Source organism: Macadamia integrifolia, unplaced genomic scaffold (genome assembly GCF_013358625.1).
Source record: "Macadamia integrifolia cultivar HAES 741 unplaced genomic scaffold, SCU_Mint_v3 scaffold1283, whole genome shotgun sequence".
NCBI classification, from domain to species: domain Eukaryota; kingdom Viridiplantae; phylum Streptophyta; class Magnoliopsida; order Proteales; family Proteaceae; genus Macadamia; species Macadamia integrifolia.
The window spans coordinates 57,238-75,871 of NW_024868143.1; the positions used below are offsets into that span (position 1 = coordinate 57,238).

Genomic DNA, 18,634 nt, shown 5'->3' on the forward strand with positions numbered 1-18,634 from the left:
GCTCTCTCTCTCTCTCTCTCTCTCTCTCTCTCTCTCTCTCTCTCTCTCCCTGAGTTGCGCAGATAAGAGTTGCATAGATAAGTAGATAACGCTAACATTATTTACATTATTGAAGAAGGGAAAGCACAAGACCACGAAGGACCGCACTGATTCACTGAATGCATTGAGCCATAGAAAGCTTCGATAATATGAGCATCTGATTCCAAAATGAGCCATTACTTTGTTACTCAATTTGAGAAGACAACACACCTGCCCCTAATGTACAAAAAAGCTCAGCAGACTTCGTGAAGAATGTCTTCCCTCCACCATTCCATGTGCCACTAGTATGGATCACAAATCACTACTAGTATGTTCATAGTTAGGAGTAACAACAACAACAACAAAAAGAAAAACCTATTCCGCATTGAAGACCTTGGCCTCCAACTGGAAAGTTTTGGAGAAGAAGGTAGGCCAACATAGGTATGTTGACATAATGCTACTGACAGTTGATGCCCCAATAAGCATGTTCATCACCACAATCTGCAACTGAATGGCCTCCAACGGGGAAGCTCCCCCCATTATAAGACCAGTCATTGCACCAGGAAGTGAGATCAGACCCACGGTCTTTGCATTGTCTAAAACAGGAGCGAGTGCAACAATCAAAGCTCTCTTTACTTGCTGAACTGTAGCTTGCCGTGGGGTTGCTCCAAGGGCCAATGCTGTTTCCACCTACATAAAGAATTAGAAGATTTGGATAAGAATAACGATAACAATCTCTAAAAAGAAAACTAAAATACCAAACCAGACAATAGAGGAAATGTAAGGTTTTCCTTTAGCATTTATAGTATTTCTTCAAACGAGTCAAAAAACAAAATGTATTCTTCAACTTAGACCAACCAGGTTCTTTTGGATTCTGATGTCATCCCGGAGTCGCTTCATTGTTACACCAGTTACGGTCATGGCATTACCAACCATCATGCCTGCAACAGGGATGATGTATCGTGGTGTGAAGGGGAAAACATTCAGCAGTATAAGCAGGAACATGGTTATTGCCGTTCCAGCCAGAATGGAAGCACCAGCAATGTACTTCCCACGTGGAACATGTTTTGCACGTTGGCCTGCTGTGTAACCAGCAACAGAGACCTGCAATAACATGAATAGAATGCAACAATTAATCGGGTAAATAACTTTTTAAGTGAATCATGAAGGGGAGGCCATTCACCAAATGAGTGTCAAGAGTATCCTGCAGAAGATCACACAATATGCTTTCCACTTCTTCTCAACCTCTTAATTTTGCAGAGACAGTGTGTAATTTTGTTTCTACTATTCCCTTTCACCATTTCAAACATTTGAAGGTGTAGGCAATGCCATTTTCAGTTAAAGCCATATCAGTTTCCTAGCTCGATCATGCTATATGAATAGATCATAAGAGTTATAATCATACGATCCCCCATCTCCATATAAACTATAATTGAGTAGCAACAGTAGAAGCAGCTCTGAAACAATAATGGGCAAAGTTGCAAGGGCTTTCCAAGATCAGCATATTCGCAGCTCTGCAGGATGAAGTACCATTGTTCATGAGAATAGCACAGCAGTTCCCTAATAATATATTTCCATCCATTGCATTTCATCCAACAAACTTGTCATAGTATTTGTCCACATTTTAGGATGGTCTTTGACTCCGCGATCTCTTCAATGAAGATCACTTTGGTCTAATGATTATGAGTTGTGAGATAAGTGTGAGAGATTACCAAGGAATCATACCGAGTGATCGAGAATAGGAGTGATAAGCAACAACGCAGATTCAATTAAGATTCCAATATCAAACAAAAAATTATGCTTCTTCAGCTATAGATCATAATTAAAGACGGAGTCTTGGCTACCCAATTGAAAGGGTGAAGCATAATAATAGCTAATATAAATCAAAATCTATAGAAATAAAGTTCAAGTTCATCACTGCTCAATTGAAGGAAGCACCTAATCTGAAGACTGGATGAATCGCAAGTGTTTTCCAGGGAATCTTCGACTTCACCACTACCCCAGCTAAAAGGGAACTCATGAGAAACAAATTTAACGACAAAAAGAAACCCCAGTAAACCTTCCCTCAAACAGGCAATAACCCTAATAACCCCCAATCCACACAAAGAAACTACAAAACAAACAAAACCCAAAGATAGAAACGCTAAAAGTAGTGGAAAGAGTGGAGGAAATGAAACAAGGAAACCAACCATGAACAAGTAAGCAGCGACAATCCAACCACCATTCTTCTGATTGAAAATAAACTGAAGCACGAACCCGATCACAGACAACTGAATAAAAGCCCTAACCATAGAGTAGATCATCTCCCTCGCCAACCCAAGCTTCTGAACCATCGACAGAACCACCGCCATTAAAACCACAGCGGTAGCCGCAAGCGGTTTCAACATACCTTTGAGGAAATCAGCCCAATCGATATCCATGTTTTCTTATCCAAAAACTTTCAGAACAAACAGGTACAAAAGGGCTCAGTGACACTTGATCGATCACAAGAAGAATAGGAAGAAATTGAAGAAGAAGAAGGCACGAAGAAGATGTAAGAACCTTCCCAATAAAAATGGATAATATCGGCAAGTTGATTTCTGAGGAAAGCTTTGCTCGAACAGGTCGTGACTGCGATGTCTTTGTCGATAACCGAAACCATACCTTTCACATTTTTCAATTTGATGTGCTCTTGGTAATGGTAGGTACCGGTGCTCCATAATCTCCTCCACCAGAAAAGCTAGAAATTCCATATCACAAAAAAATGAAAGTAAGAGGATAGGAATAGGGAAATATCCGGCACAGCTTTAGAGGTAAAAGACATTAAGATCCATAACATAACAAGTGTGGTCCGTGGAGTGCTAATTTGACACGTTGACTGTTTGAGATATTTGGAATCCACTAAAATGGGCATGAACTAGGAATGGACTCGTGGCTTTGGTTTCTTTCCGGTCACGTCTACTACTTTGCAATTGTGGTATTATGATTTTGCATGTTGATTGTTGGGCTTTGGCTTGGGCATAATCGAGGGATGAATGATAGTGGGACCTTATGTTATGATTGTAATGGTAGATTTGGCATAATAATTTTGTTTTTTAAAACCCTGTTCTTTGTTGGTGTATTCGGTCTTTTTTTTTTTTTATAAGTAGGGAAGGAAGTAGGTAACAGTAAGAGGGTTTGAACTTGAGACCTCCTGGTGAGCATGAAATTATTCCGTCGTTGTTTAATCTAGAGAATACTGATGTAGGTCCTGATAGAACAGTAGTTTCGTTTGTTGGTAAGTAGGTTGTGGAGGTTGCAAGGCGGTAAGAGGTCCTTTGCGTAGCGGGGGGTTTAGGGGGCACAGTTCTACTCGAATTTTTTATTTGAAGGTAGTTCTATACTTTTTGATATTTTGTAACGAGATTTAGTTTCTCTACAAGCAATTCTGAAAGGTATGAGGATTAGAGATGTAATCATATTCTCCATTGATAGTAAAGTAGAATCTCATCTCACCGAGGATATAGGCAATCTTGTTGAACCTCGTAAACATATGTGCATTGTTTGTTATTGTTTTTCCATTACCTTTTGCATCGCTTTTAGGGTTATGTTTCTACACTTTTTTTCCCCTCTAATCCTGACTGATATGTATAGAATTTCATTCCTTCATTTTATAAAACACTTTGCTTGTATACTATATAATACTCAACTTTATTTATATAAAGGAGAATGTTTTTTGTGGGGGGGGGGGAATGTGAAGGCTATGGCTAGACTCCATAGTCGAGACACAAGGGGTGAAATGGCTACCCCCTTGGTGTTACCAACCTACAAGGTTTAGATACAGGCAAAGTTGTGGGAAAATGAATAACATGACTAGTTCATCATAGGGTTTGGGCTGAGCATAGAAATTCAGTGAACAGTTCCTAGCAATCAATAAAAGAATACGGGTAAGAACAACATTGCATCTATGCTTGTCATGGAAGAGGGGTAGACAAGCCTTACAATTAGACTAACTACCCTGTAACTTTGTTGGCTACATTCCTTTTTTTTTTTAAACCAGAAGAGATAAACAAGTACCAATTTGTTTCTTTTTTCAAAAGAATAAAGCATATCAATAATCAATCAATCAATGTTAAGAAAGCGACATAATTTATCCTTAGTATGGAGCGTTATGACTTTTATATGAGCTTAATTGATACCGATTGATCCATCGGACCCAAGCAATTATAAATTCACTATGATTAGGAAACTCCTAGTCTAATCCATTGTGAGAATGAATTAGAGGTTTAGGGATTCTATTATAAATAGAAACTAATGATCGTTGTATTAAGCTCTTCATTGTCATCTTCATGAGAATAATCTATCTTCAAGCACATGGGATGGAGATTCATAATCAATACTCATGAGATTTTAAACTATTCATCTACTCCCATTGATTTATAGATGGGACAAATCTACATGTTTGTATATTTTAAGATAAAAAAAATCATTGATCTTATTTTAGAGACTATACTCATGGTTAATTTTTTTTTTATGATTCTTAACCTTGGGACTGATGACCACATGAAAATTCAGTAGACGACTAAGATTAATTGGATGCCACTTCTATGATTACAATATAAAACATAAGAATGCATTGTCAACACTGGTTCTAACAAAATAATAATAATAATAATAATAATTTTTGTCAATGGTCGAGTTAGGCTTGACCTAGGTTGGGTTCTCAACCCAACCCAACCTAATCCAACCTTACCATGTATAATAAGTACATAATAATATAAAAATGTTAATAATTATAAATGGATAGTTACAGAAAAATATATGCAAAAAAGTCTTTCATTTCCCACAATCTACATATATACGAAAACCTTAGTCTTTAACCTCTACAATGCATCAGGATTAAGCAACTGAGTAACCAATAGTATTGCGCTAAACTAGGTTGGACTAAGCTCGACAGGATTGAGCTTAGGTTGAGATATCCCAACTCGATCTAAGGCTAGACTAGGCTTAGGTTGAGTTGAGAGACCTTTGAAACTAGGCCATTGACAACACTACTTTGAAAAGGTTTAATAAGTTCCACAGACCTTAATCTCATTGGGTAGAAGGTGCAGAACCACACTCATTTATCCACGAGAACTTCTAAGCTTAAAATCGATGGCGACGTTCCACCACTCTATCGCAGAAAGTTCTCTAATGATTTATTAGTTAATTTAAGAGTAATTTATAACGTCACCTTTTAAAGAATGTCATTATTATAGAAACACCCCTTGTTAATATCAAATTACATTTACACTCCCTGCCGTGGGTCTCAATAACAGTGACAATCTACGGTAGAGTTAATTTTCATTTTTACCCCCCGGACCCCTCTACCTCGAGTCTCTAGTAGGAAAGGAAATCCTGAGATCTCAAAATGGAGATGGGCTAGCTACACCGGAATCGCTGAAATCGCTGTCCTATTTCTCTCTTAGCTTTGTCTCGTCGCTCCTCGAAGCGGCTCATGCTCCCTCTACCTCGTTACGTTTCACAGAGAAGTCTTTAGGGTTCCCTTGAACTCTCCCTTCCGTCAGACACCCTATCTCTCTCTTAGCTTAATCGTCGCTCCTTCGAGTGCGCCTGCAAGTTTTCTGAGGTTCGTGCTTTGAAGTTCTTTTAACATTTATTTTTATTCCTTTCTGTCCAATTCTGAGTTCGGTTATTCTTAATCCAATTAGTTTTTGATTTTTTTTTTTAACAATGAATTTTTGATTGAGTTGAACATATTGTTGATCCATATGGGTGTATATTAGTGAGATTGATTTCTCCGAGAAGCTGCCGTTTCGTTCGAAGCTTTCTGTTCGAAGCTGCAATGGAGGTATTTTTCTCGATTCTCGATTTTATGTTTGTGTGTGATTATCTGCATTTCTTTTTTCCCATGTTTGTGTACTCATCCCAACAAAAGTATATCCCGCTGTGCACATGGAAATGCAGTAGAAAATAGCTAAATAATAAAAAATTTGTGATGCATTCATCGATTCATTATTCCATAAAAGACTATACCTCTCTAGTCTCTCCACCTCCGTCTGATTCACCAAGGTTTTTCGCCAAAGAGACAATAAGTAGGCACCTTAAGAACCTTGACTTCCACATAATTACAATCTTACCTTGTACATTAATTGATCCCCGATCCATTCTAGGTTCATGCTAAACACCCCTCGACAGGATCCAAGTCAACCCAAAACAGTAATAGGCCGACCATAAGGTCAAAAGTTAACCTAAACCGATGGAGTTCAGACTCTAGACAAAGGTAGGTTGATGTCAGGTTAATAAGCTTTCAAAAGACAACAATGATTCAACGGCCAGATTCAGCCAAATTAGAGAAATAGTGAAAATCTGGAAAATTAAATCAGAATATGAAAAACTGTAATGACTTTCAATCAAAGACTTGGATGAACCTGAAACTCAAGTCGAGTTCAGTAAATCAGGGGTAGAACACTTGCTGAAAATCCCAACTCAATCCAAGGGCTGGAAATGAGAATATCAGTCAATCCTAGTTGGACAAGGAGAGGGGTATAACAATAAATTTACCACTCAAAACAGAACTCAGAAAATAAGGATATAAATCTCAGTGGTAAAAGATTAATAAAACCAGTAAATCGAGTCAATATTCAGAAAGTAGAATCTCAACTTAGAGATTAGGGTAGAATAGGAAATTCAGTAATAAAACCAGATCTGCAGGTCAGATCTGATAGAGATTCTGATCGAGTCTCTCTAGAACAGTAAAGAACATATCCTCACAATCTGAAGGTATTCTAATCGCTAGGTTCTCCTAACTCAAATTCATGCGAAAAAAAAAAAAAAGGAAAAGAAAGTAATGCATATGAATTCCTGATCAGATTAGGAATTGCAGAAATTTCCACAGTACACCTACTTGCTTTAATGTAGAATAGAAAGGAAGACTGTGACCTTTGGCTTTCCACTAGCAATCCTAGATCAGAATCACACTGATTCCAAGGATTTCCCACCATTACCTGAGTCCGACAACATGCATACTTTCTCAGTCGCAAAAGAAAAGCCTCAAGCTAAAATCTCATTAATCAAATTCATGTACTAGGCTAAAACCCCTTACAAACCTATATAAAGGACTCAAAAACAAACTCAAACACTAAAAAGGAAAGGCTTAACCCAATCCTTAACTAATAAGGTAACATAAATTAACTAGCAAACTAAAATAATGTAAATAAACTGATTCATAATAGGAATGGACTTATAGAATCCTAATCCAGCCTAACTAAAAAACTTAATACCAATTAAAATGAAAAAAATAAAGACATTTAACTAATCTTGTATGTTTAGCCTCTACCCATTTTATAGGTCCATTAAAGTGGCTTATTAACAATGAAAACACATGAGATCAAAAGCACAATACGTACATAACCCAACAAACATCTGATTTCTAATAAAATAAGCCCAATTAGGTGATTTATCTGCATCAAAACCATATACCAACTCAATAATAACTGTATGAGCTCTACAAAATACGAGACAACCCCAACAAATCTCCACCATGACTTGGATTCTACAAGCCACCATAAAGAAAAACAGTGTTGATGTTCATTCTGCAAACCCCCATATTATTACTGCCTAATCGCCACACCCAAACCGACATGACCCACACACCGCTTGGTTGCCCCAAACAGCTAACTGCTGCATGATGTTACGTGACTTCACCTCTCCTAACGCTACAACCTGATCGGAGATATCACTTCCACTCACAATATCGGAAGCAGAAGAGATTAGATAATAGAGATTGCACAAATATGTATCTTTAGCGGCAGTCTTGAGCTTTAGTTTGCTCACCCCTTGTTTACAATTTTCATCCTCACTGAAATTTACAAAATGCTGCATTAAGAATGTCATCATTTTTTGTCACTTGTCATCATTATGACTAATATGTGGACTTTGGGATTTGTCTGGTTCAATCTAGTCAGAAATCCATTGCTAGGACTATTATCTGCATCAGGGTTTTAGCTGTGATGTAACAATCAAGAAATATGGCAATGTTCTCCTTCGTCATGAGTCATTCCTGTATAATTTTTAAGGAAAAGTAATGCGCTAACATCTTTATTTTTATTCCAAATGAGCCCACCTGGTACAAGTACTACAACAAAGCTTAGCCTTATCCCAACTAAATGGGGTCGGTTACATAGATCCGCAAGTATTTGATTAAAAAAAAAAAAAAAAAAAAACTCTTTGGGGCATCCCACTCATTAACCGTCTGCAACTCGAATCCTAGCCCTCCAGGCAGCTCTGTTAGATGTCATACTTGGGGATCCTACTTCTGGAAGTAGGCTACGGTTACATCAGTAAATAAACTTTAGAAGACCTTTACAACATACAACAGTGAATAAATTGAATATTACTTGTACCAGGTACTATTCACTATATCAATTGGAAGATTTACTTCACAATTTCAGAAGCATTAGTGCTCATGTTTCAATGCTGATATATCAATATTTATTTTCATTCTTTGGGTATAATAAACATAAGCTATGATTTTGAGGATCTCCACAGAGACTTCTCTCTTATCTATACTTTATCCTGGCAAACACTTGTGTGGACACAATATGCCCTTGCACATATGCTGCTTGACACAATTTTATTTTATTTTTGGATAGCACACATTGATGTGGTCCTGCATCTCTTATAATACAGCTAAATGTAAATATGCTGGTATAGGTTGTCCTTTCTTTAACTTACTATCACTTGTGCTTCTTTTCACCTGTATCATATAATATCATTTCTTCTAATGCACAGAGGCAAGAACTGAATAGGTTCTTTCATAACCTAAGCATCAAACTGTCCAAAGTTGATACTTGTTCCAACTTTGAGTAGGAAATTGGGATGATCTATTTTGGATTCTTCAAATATGTGTCAAGCATAAATCAGCTGTTGAAATATCCATGTCCCTGGTTATGGCTTTCGGGCTGTTGCTATATCCAACACTTTCTGCCTATCTCTACATATGGCACTCGTGTTCATATCAACAGATCATAGATCAGAGGTCTTCCGTAGGGTTGAGTGTGACTGATTATGGTTTATGTTCTGCCCTTTAACAGCGCAAGTATTTGAACTGCCTTCTTTATTTGGTGTAAGTTACTCTGGATTCATGTGGATTGTTAATTCACCATTTTGCATACCATTTATTTTGATCAAATGTCAATGTAAATATATAGTCATCTATGTTGGGGTAATGCTCTTATGGAGTTGATCTGATTGTGAATATAGTCATCTCAGCAATATTTAACATGATATTTCAGTTACTAGTGGACTGTACACGGGGAAAATATCTCATTGTCTCAAGTGCTGCTCTTACTGTAAATCAACCAAGAGGGCCATATGATTTTGCGAATATATCCACATTATTTGGGCCTTCATTGGAACGAAGAAAAGTAGCTATTTCTAAGAATTGCAGGTGTGTTAACTTGCAGCCTTACAGAGTTCTCTGTCCTAAGTTGTTGAGCTGGTAGAATTCAGGTAGTTCAATGATTCTTTGCTTCTTAGTATCTTGCAGGGCAATTGTCGCTAATGCTTTGAGTAAAAACAATGGTCCAATGAGGCATAAAAAATGATAGAATATTACCTGGCTGGCAATTGGACTTACATAACTGGGATGACATCTCTAGTGATAGGGTGATCTAATGTTGGATAAGACGACAAAGTTTTTCTCTGCATCTACTAAAGCACCCAAAACTTCAAAAGCCATTGATTTTATTTCAATAGCAGAAGGTATGCTGCAGTTAGAGGATTTGGTGTCTGGAAGCGAAGCAGAGGTGCAGACTCCAACAAATAATACTACAGAGTTTCATCCACTTCCAAGGAATTATGAGGGATCAGATGTTGCTAATGAGAGATCAATACATTCAAGTGGCCTTAGTGAAGTTCTTGATGCAACACTAACCATCAAACCACCAAAACATCAAACTTCTGGTTCACCTTATAATGAATTGGCAGTTCTCACTGATTCTGTGGAAATGGAGTCCACAAAAGATTGGAGCGAAGTGCTTGAGGTTTTGACTTTTGAGCGGGTCTGATGTAGTTTTGGTAGCAGTCAGAATAACGTCCCTTGACTCGTCATCATAAGAATGCATCACTAGCCATGAGACAAATCCTGGGTTACAACATGAAACAGTGTTTTCTTGTAACTATGTTGAGGACATTGAACCTTCTACCGTATTTGATATAACTCAACTCAACTCAACTCAACTCAGCCTTATCCCAACAACATGGGGTCGGCTACATGAAATTATTAATGATGCTACTCCAAATTGTATGTGTCACTGAAGTCTTTGGCCCGGAGCATACCTAACACTGTATTGTTAGTTGTTCGAGGGTATAATGATAATTCCTTCAATATTTAGGTACCTAATAGGAAGGTGTTAGGGTAGTTGGCTTGGACGGGACACAATATTCCATCTCAGGAAGCGAGGTCCTGTGATCAAACTTTTGTTGCTGCACCTAATTTCTTGGGGCCATTGCATGAGAGTTTCAGTCTTGGACTGACTTGGTCCTGTGTTTCTTGCTGCTCCATTTCTTTTTCTTGGTATGGGGGATCCCCTAACCAAACTATGGTAGAAGCATTTGATATTAAATGGAAGGATTAATAATCCCCCACTATACTACAGCATACTATGTACAAATACGTTGTTTCCACACCATAACAATCATATTATAAAGGTCGAAATTTATTGGCCAACCAGTGTCAGTGTTGCCCATGGAGCAGAGAGAGACACACAGAGCAGAGCTCAGGCCCACTTCCTGTCTTCAAGATTCAAGCAAAATATTGTTCTTGTGCTAAGATTTAAATGTGCTATCATCAAAATTTGTGAAATGAGGCTAACAGGAACTTGGAAAAGTGCAATGGCTTGTTGCTTATTTGTACAATTACAACACCTCGTGTATGAAATCTTGCCAATAATACTTTGAGAAGTTTAGAGGGTACCAGTTATCAACTGCTCTTCAAGGTAAGCTGTGAAGCTCAAGTCAGTACTTGTCTGGGAGAGTTGCCTGAGATACTCTTCTTATAACTCCACTCAACTCCACTGGCTAACTTCAGAATATATATACATAAGATACAATCCAGTTATGACTGGAACGATGAGTAGTCATGTGGTCTGTGGTCCGTGTTGGAGTTGACTAGGGGAATCCAAACATGGCTTGGGCCTAACCTGTGAGACCAGACATGAGAGCATAGATTGGAATGGCTGATCAAGATTTTTAGAAGAGGGTCATACCCAGTGCATGATCGTACGCCTAATTTACACAATCCCCAGTTTGCCCTAACCATCCGGGCAACCCACGGGTGGATACAGAATAAATAACAAAACGCACACACACTCACACAATGCGTACGGCAGGGTTCGATCCCACGACCTCCTCCCCTGGGTGCCGGCTCCATAAGCCAAAGCTATCACCACTAGGTTATCCTAGTGTTCATTTGCGTGTGACCTAACTCTATTGATAATCTCCTAATCATTTTGCCACCAATAAGAGATCTGGGACTATTAGATTTCTTTGGATGCATTCGTTTTTAGTTCTCAGTATTGTTTTGTTTTATTTATTTTTAATCCACCTGAACATATTATTCATTAGGGCTTTAAAGTCTGTTCAAGTGGGATGTATGTTTGGTTGGCAAGAAAAGAAAAAGTTGAGAGAGAGATAAATTCATCATTAATGTCATCGTTATTTTTGTCTTATTATTAATATTTTTTTCTTTTCTTTTCATTACTTGCGAACCAAACATACCCTTAACGCTATAGTACTTATTAACATTCTATATTTATTGGTGCGAAATTCGTCCTTCTTCCTCCCTCACACGCGCTCGCGTACTCAAGAGCGATGCTCAAGCACACATAGTTTAAAGGGCACACACTTAGTGGGGGTACTCGTGCAAAGGCCAACAAGAATCAAGACTGCCACTCTCCCCCTAAGGCTGCCTCAATGTTTGTTCTTAAGAGCATAGTAGTAGCCTTTATCTGTTAAAGTTAGATTCTATTTCTAATTTAGAGTACAATTATGTGTCATTATTATAAGCTTGAATTTCTTAATCAGTAACATAAGTGACTAAATATTATATAAAATGTTTTAAAATAGGAGGAGAGAGTAGTTGGGAGATTCTTAATTCTTATTTCTTAGAACTTTGTAAAGCCAAACAAACACTTAAAAAGAGGTGAAGAAGAGAGATTTCCTTGCCGGCTCAATCTTTCTTAGTTTATATGGCATGCGGTGAGAGCTTGTTACTTTACAAGCTAGTGGACAGTGGAGAGCTTTGTTTAAGAGGAGAAGGCTCTTTTTAGTCTGGTTGATGCTCCGAAACCTCTCCTTGTTTTAGAAATAGAGAATCACGGGAATCTTGGAGTGTTGTTGCTAACATTGAATGCCTTAAAATATAGTGATTTTGTGCTTAAAAATCTTTGTTCTTTGTTAACCCATGTGTGAGTGTTGTTTACTTCTCATAGAACTAGAGAAAGAATGGAAGGTAGGGGTATCAAAAGCTGGCCCACATCAGTTGGTCCAATCAGAACCGATCGATCGGTGCATTGAATATTATTATTTGGATATTCACTGTGCTTGGTTGTAGCTTGGTGGGTTTTTACGAGGACCGGCTAAAACTGGTAACCAACTGGGATAGATCATTTACAGCATATTTATAGCTTGATAAACTCGTTTATGACTTGTTTACAGCTTGTTTATAATCCAATTAACCTGTTTAAAGACTAATTATAGCTCAATTAACTTACCCCTGATTATGGATTGGTAACCAACATATCCATGCCTGACCTATGAGACCTGGTTAACTAAATGGTGTGGTAACAGTCTAGGGCCTTAAATTGGTAGCAATTGATTAGCCCCAACTAAATTGGCTGGGATCAATTGGTTAACACCCCCCTAATGGTAGGTTCATGTATGGCTAATTCTTTATTGACATCCACTTCCCGAGTTAGGCACCGACTCATTTGAGTTATCTCAGAGAGAGAGAGAGAGGTACTCAGATCCTCTCCTGTCGGGGGGACTCAGTCAGACACAAAACAAAGGAAAGTGCAACCCCTTGTTTCTCTCTCTTGTTTCACCTTCTTTCTCTCTTGTAATGTGTTTGCCTGGTCCCTCTCCTGTCACCCTCTAGTGGGAAAGGATCTAAATCTGAGAGAGAGATCCATATACCTCTAGTTCTTTATTGGAAATCACTTTCAGTTGAGTTTCTCCGACAATCATTGGAGGTTTAAGTGTGCGCAATTGTTAATAGAGGGTCCAACCCAAATTCTTGAGCACTAAGAGAGATTCTCAAGTATATAAAGACACCAAGGACCTAAACAAAATTGAGGTGAAACTATAACTCCCAACATCTCAACAATTACCAATTGTCATGAATCACTCACACAAGAACCATATCAATGTTTTCAACAAACATATTGATTTACAACCTTAACTATATTTACATTTTGGAGATTCAATAATCTTAAAAGCTTGCCTTTGGGAAGCTATTATAGGCAACAAAATAACCTACAACATTACTAACCTTTCTAATGAGTCACTTCTCATTTGACACCTCTTTTAGCTTTTAAAGGATTTAAGGTATCAAGTTAGTGGAGAAGGCACTAAGGAAGTAATTAGCCCAAACACCATCGTCTTCTTCATCTTCTTCCCCTCCTATCTGATCACTCCACTGAGTTTGAATACTCTCACCGATCTCATCGTTCCTTGCAAACCTTCCTCTGATGCGTGGTCTACTATCTGCTAATGTCTTCCTACACGCATACTGGATCAAACAAGAAATGTTAAGATCTTATAATGTTATAGATAGATTAGAATGATAAAAAATAAAATTTATAAGGTTCACATAAACCTTGATCTTCTTATTGAAGTTCCTCTGGCTTCTCTTGTTTCGATACCTCTCGATTCTCTCTTTTCGTTCTTGAGCACTGTAACAACGAACTTTCTTTGATCCTTCCACGTTACAATTCTCATGAGAAAGAGGGCTATTTGATCTTTGCTGCGCCAAATTAATCGTCTAAAAAAAAAAAAAAAAAACCCAACTAAATTAATCATAATATTTCTATAAAAATCACATCTTTATGGAATGTGCTCTGTTTTAATTACCTGCAAATCTCCAGTGCTAAACACCTTCCTCATGGGACTAGAATCGAATTCGAAATTCTCGATTGAAGATTCATCAAGAGAAGAGAAAATGGGATTGTGATGAGGGTAATGGAAAGCGTCATTGGGAAGAGATTGACTGCTCATACATCTCTGCAACAAACTGGGTCGTTGAGGGTAGTAGTAACTGTAACTCGGTAGCGAACTCGGACCTATTGGAACCGAGTCGTACTCTTCGCCGACCACCACTTTTGGAGTGATAGTAACCGGAGGAGGCGGAGGAGAAGAAAGGGTGGCCGGAAAGAATGGGTCTGGTGAGAAAGAGGAGGAGGTGAGAGCGAAGAGGTCACCGTATTCGTACATGGCGAGCTTGATAAGAAGAAGAGGAAGAAGAAGAGAATTAAGAAAACACTTGGAGGAAGAAGAAGAGGGGAGTGATCAATAGTAGATGATTAGTTGCAGAGAAGAACTTCTTCAATCTAAGCTGAGTTGGAGACATTGAATGATGGAGATGAGACAAGAAGAGAGGAGGCTCGAAAGACCTTCTTATGGTAGTGAGAAAGAGTGGGGCCCAGATAGACAATTACGTGGATGATGACGTCATCTTCGCCAAGTCGTTGACCCCGTTTCAACTCGCCCGATTTTAAGACTCCGCTTTCTTCTTCTTAAAGCTCAACAAAGTACACATAGGTATCTTCACTATTTCGGAATCAGATACTGACTTTATTTTAAATGACAATATTGTCCAATAATCCCTACAATATTACGTACCAAGGGAATTTTTTTTATTTTTTATTTTCTTTTCATGAATGGCCACGTGGAAAGGAAGTGAAGAAATATATTGCTTAGTTCCTTGTTCTACAAGATTGGCTGATTTGGCAGTAGAATGGCTGTGACTGTTATGGGGTCCAATCGGCCCCAAAAACCCTAGAATTAGTTCATTGGATATGAAAATCTATTGCTTGAGTCTCAAAAACCCTAGAATCGATTGTTCTGAAATGGTTGAAATGAGAATTAATCACTGTCAATTTCAATCTAAATCAATCAATTCGACTATTTCAATTCTGGTTTTTGAAGTTGTGGTTGAGAGCATAGATGAAAAACCATGTTTTCTGACTTGCCATGCTGTTTAGAAAAACCTTATGATGTGACCCGGTTAAACCTAGACAGAGCGAATCATGTTTTTATTATATTTTTTAAATACAAATATATCTTAATTAATAAAAAAAATACATAAAATATGAAAAAAGAAAAAAGAAAAATAAGGGAATCACATATCATAGGATTTTGAGCTTATAGCGCTTATCATACATGTTCAATAATATAAGTGAACTACTGAAATAGCGATTTTTTTTTATATTATTATAAAAAGTGACTAGAGTCATCAAGTTTATAGTGACATGGGTAAACAGACCTAGTTTTATTTGATTTTAACATTTTATGATTGAGTGTTATCATTTTTTACCCTAATTGAGTTTGCATGATTCTTGACTAGGTTTTATAAAGTTTGGACTCAACTTTGGTGATTCACCTCAGTCAAAACCTATTTTCCAAATATGGTTGAGAGTAATTGCACCAAGGGTTAAAACATCAATTTGTATTACAACAAATGAATTTCCTTGTTTTGCTTCTCATTTTTTCCTTTTCCTTCTATTTCTTTCTCGTAAGGAGTGGAGAAAGTTTCTTCTCTCATTTCTTTTCCTCGGTGTTTCCTTTTATGTGACTCATTGGTAGGATACCTACTTTTGTAACCTCTAAAGATAAGCAGAAAGTATAATTAAAAAAATGATTACAGAATTAACATCTAGGCATTAAGAGGCGAAGGATTTCTCAAAAGCATCCCACGTAACCTTATGTCCGACAAAATCAAGATGATGATCTATTAAAAAAGAAGAAAATGATTTTGCTACCTTCATAGCTAGGAGATCAGAAACTACATTAGTTTGGTGACAGTTGCAAGTGATCTTTCAAGTGATGGATCTCGTGTAAGACTTCAGAGCAAGCCATGTAGTCCCAAAGAATCATGGATCTTTAATTTGAAGAAGTAACTGCCATTGGTTTATTTTTAGAAAATAAAAATTTCGTATCTCAAAAATGAACCTCTCAATAAGTCATCTCATCTGACACTTTGATTGAATTGTGAAAAGATATCATCGAACAAGTAGAAGAAGTTGTCGGAGTTTAGTGATGGAAATCTCTTCATCATGGGTGTCGAAAAACTTCTTTTTCTTTTGTGTCAATTCATTAAATTTGATTAGACTTTATTTTTCCAACTTCGTTCCAAAAAAGAGGATAGCTTCTAGTATAATTGGAATGAGTTAGAGCACCTAGCTCCTAGGGTCCTAATTTCAAGCCTTTTATTCCTCACCTAGTCCCTCTTCGTAGAGAAAAGAAAGAGAAAAAAGAAGACTATACTTGTTTATTACCTTCATTTTATCCTCTAATTGGTTATTAAAGTTAAACATCATGAAAGTTTCTCCAGTCTACACCTTATGGTCTTGGCATCCCCCATAAAGGAAACTCAAAGGAGCCTTAGACCTACAACTTAGGGGTATCAATGGATTACATAGGGTCTTCTTAGAGTCAGACTAATAAGATTCCAAACCCCATTTAAACTATATCTCTCCAAAACACAAACAATAGGTCATTGAAACCTAACCCTAATCCAAATTGCATAACCAGACTCTAGATGTTTTGAAATGGCCGATTCTAAGGTTTTTGAGATCAATTCCAATCAAATTCAGATCAAAATTTGCCAAGACCTATTCAACCGTTGATTCCGAATTTAAAATCCTTGATCAAGAAAATTAGTGGGCTGACCCGACCCATTTATGTAACTATAGATTAATAGTATAAACTTTGGCTTACACCAAGGACCTTCTAGTACTGCTCTCTCTTGTCTCTCTTAATCTTAAATTAAGGCTCCTATACATTAGGAATCTGTTGGGGCAATCGTGCAGAACAAAAGTACATCTCATATATTTTACTAATTAATTAAACTATAGTTGAAAGGAACTTTATGAAAATTAAAATTTAACAAAGCATGGGATCATGTGGAGTGTAATTGCTTAGTGTAGAAATTCGGTCAAAACAATGGGTTACACTTTTCAAATGTGGTCCTCTATGTGTTTACACTTCTTAAGTCTCCTCCATTGCGGCTTCTCTTCAACTAAAGTAAGATTTCCTTAAAGTCATTGATCCATTCCCAACTCACAATACTTATGGACCCCACCATTTATTCTCACTTCCTTCCAACCCCTCCCCCAAACCCTTATTATGTATATAAGAGAGAGAGAGAGAGAGAGAGAGAGAGAGAGAGAGAGAGAGAGAGAGAGAGAGATGGGGTTAATAGTGGCTTTGCCGATAGTTTAGAACATATAATACAAAATGGGAGCACAAGTTCATTACTTCGACATAGTTTAAAACATACCATGTGAGGAGCACAAAATCCAATCATTTGTATTAGGTTAGGGAAGATGAAATTTTTTTCATGATGTGAAATACATATAAAGTAAAGGAGGATTAGTCATTAATTAATTATCATCACTCATCATAAGGCACACAATACTAGGATGTTAAAACTCAGTGTATGTGTCAAGTCACGATTTGATTGATTATGATTAAGAATTTGGGAGATGGATCACTACGACGTCAGAGTATAGTTTTGTAGGGTTGGTGATCGAATTATCCAGTAAGAAATTTTAATGAGGAGATAGAGTATGGGGTCTATGAATGAGATGTGAAAGGACATGCGTAGGAATCTGCACACTTCTATCATGGGGTTTTTTTTTTTCCCTAAAATTTTTATTGGATTTTAATAGATCCATGTTACATATATCATTTCACGACCGTCAAGTCAAAGGAGTCAACTCATTGCATGTTATAGAGGTATTATCCTAATAAATCAGTTATTTGGGACCTTAGATATATCTTCATACCCTATTCGGTTGTACTTGCTTAATAACTTAAGCTTCAGGGTCGGCCGACCACAGGTTGTGTTTCATGGGTTTTCTTAGTTTGTTTAATAATGCAACTTGATTACATTTGACTTAATTAATCCATTTTGAGTTCTCTAATCATCAATGATGAAGACTAATAGATTTAATTTAAAAAAAAAAAATTAAATAAGATACACAATTGTGGGCAATTCAATATTCAACTGTGGGGACCAAGAATAGTTGCTATGTAGCTACTTAATTAATGCCGACCCTATTCTAATTTCTAAATTGATATCATCCTTGACATTAAGAAAAACCAATCTTAAATCTAAATAGTGGAGGTATTTGGTTAGATTGTTCTTTGAATAGAGATATGCCTAAAATCTGGAGTTCTATTGTCTGTTTCAAGAGGGAAGAAGAAAAATGACTTAAAGAGTGAGGTGAATCCATGAGAGCATCAACTATATATCTTCCCAAGGTAGGCCCAAGGAATAGGAATCCTGCATCAGTGCCAGATCTGGTAGCTCATGGGGGCATATCTACTCAAAATAGTGAAGGATGGTCTATTGTAGAATCAGTAGATATAGCTA

The 18,634-nt window shown here is 37.3% G+C and overlaps 2 protein-coding genes and 1 long non-coding RNA gene across 4 annotated transcripts; 1 reads left to right on the forward strand and 2 right to left on the reverse strand.

The window, feature by feature from the left end:
- Nucleotides 1-69: 69 nt before the first annotated feature.
- LOC122063284 (protein ALUMINUM SENSITIVE 3-like) lies at nucleotides 70-2,717 on the reverse strand. Its single transcript, XM_042626989.1, has 3 exons — nucleotides 2,208-2,717; nucleotides 877-1,122; nucleotides 70-708 (listed from the first exon to the last, which is right to left on the reverse strand). The coding sequence occupies exons 1-3, from the start codon at nucleotides 2,436-2,438 to the stop codon at nucleotides 394-396; spliced, it is 792 nt and encodes a 263-aa protein (XP_042482923.1). The 5' UTR covers nucleotides 2,439-2,717; the 3' UTR covers nucleotides 70-393.
- A 2,604-nt stretch (nucleotides 2,718-5,321) lies between these two features.
- Nucleotides 5,322-10,651, forward strand: LOC122063298. Of its 2 annotated transcripts, none has more exons than XR_006135295.1 (5): nucleotides 5,322-5,605; nucleotides 5,763-5,827; nucleotides 8,770-9,103; nucleotides 9,273-9,427; nucleotides 9,527-10,651. It is a non-coding gene; the product is annotated as an uncharacterized LOC122063298 (long non-coding RNA). The 2 variants fall into 2 exon arrangements; XR_006135294.1 differs by having other exon boundaries at nucleotides 5,323-5,605; nucleotides 9,517-10,651.
- Nucleotides 10,652-13,334: 2,683 nt separating this feature from the next.
- Nucleotides 13,335-14,618, reverse strand: LOC122063299 (two-component response regulator-like APRR1). Its single transcript, XM_042627018.1, has 3 exons — nucleotides 14,110-14,618; nucleotides 13,856-14,020; nucleotides 13,335-13,768 (listed from the first exon to the last, which is right to left on the reverse strand). The coding sequence occupies exons 1-3, from the start codon at nucleotides 14,467-14,469 to the stop codon at nucleotides 13,580-13,582; spliced, it is 714 nt and encodes a 237-aa protein (XP_042482952.1). The 5' UTR covers nucleotides 14,470-14,618; the 3' UTR covers nucleotides 13,335-13,579.
- Nucleotides 14,619-18,634: the final 4,016 nt, after the last annotated feature.

Bases quoted from the DNA above. Each gene is read 5' to 3' on its own strand.
- LOC122063284 (XM_042626989.1), bottom strand. From the start codon at position 2,438: ATGGATATCGATTGGGCTGATTTCCTCAAAGGTATGTTGAAACCGCTT. The intron at 1,123-2,207 runs GTTGGTTTCCTT...ATGTTATTGCAG, and splicing joins TCGCTGCTTACTTGTTCATG to GTCTCTGTTGCTGGTTACAC. The intron at 709-876 runs GTTGGTCTAAGT...TTCTTTATGTAG, and splicing joins TCAGAATCCAAAAGAACCTG to GTGGAAACAGCATTGGCCCT.
- LOC122063299 (XM_042627018.1), bottom strand. From the start codon at position 14,469: ATGTACGAATACGGTGACCTCTTCGCTCTCACCTCCTCCTCTTTCTCA. The intron at 14,021-14,109 runs GTAATTAAAACA...TTTTTTTTTTAG, and splicing joins TTAGCACTGGAGATTTGCAG to ACGATTAATTTGGCGCAGCA. The intron at 13,769-13,855 runs GTTTATGTGAAC...TGTTTGATCCAG, and splicing joins ACTTCAATAAGAAGATCAAG to TATGCGTGTAGGAAGACATT.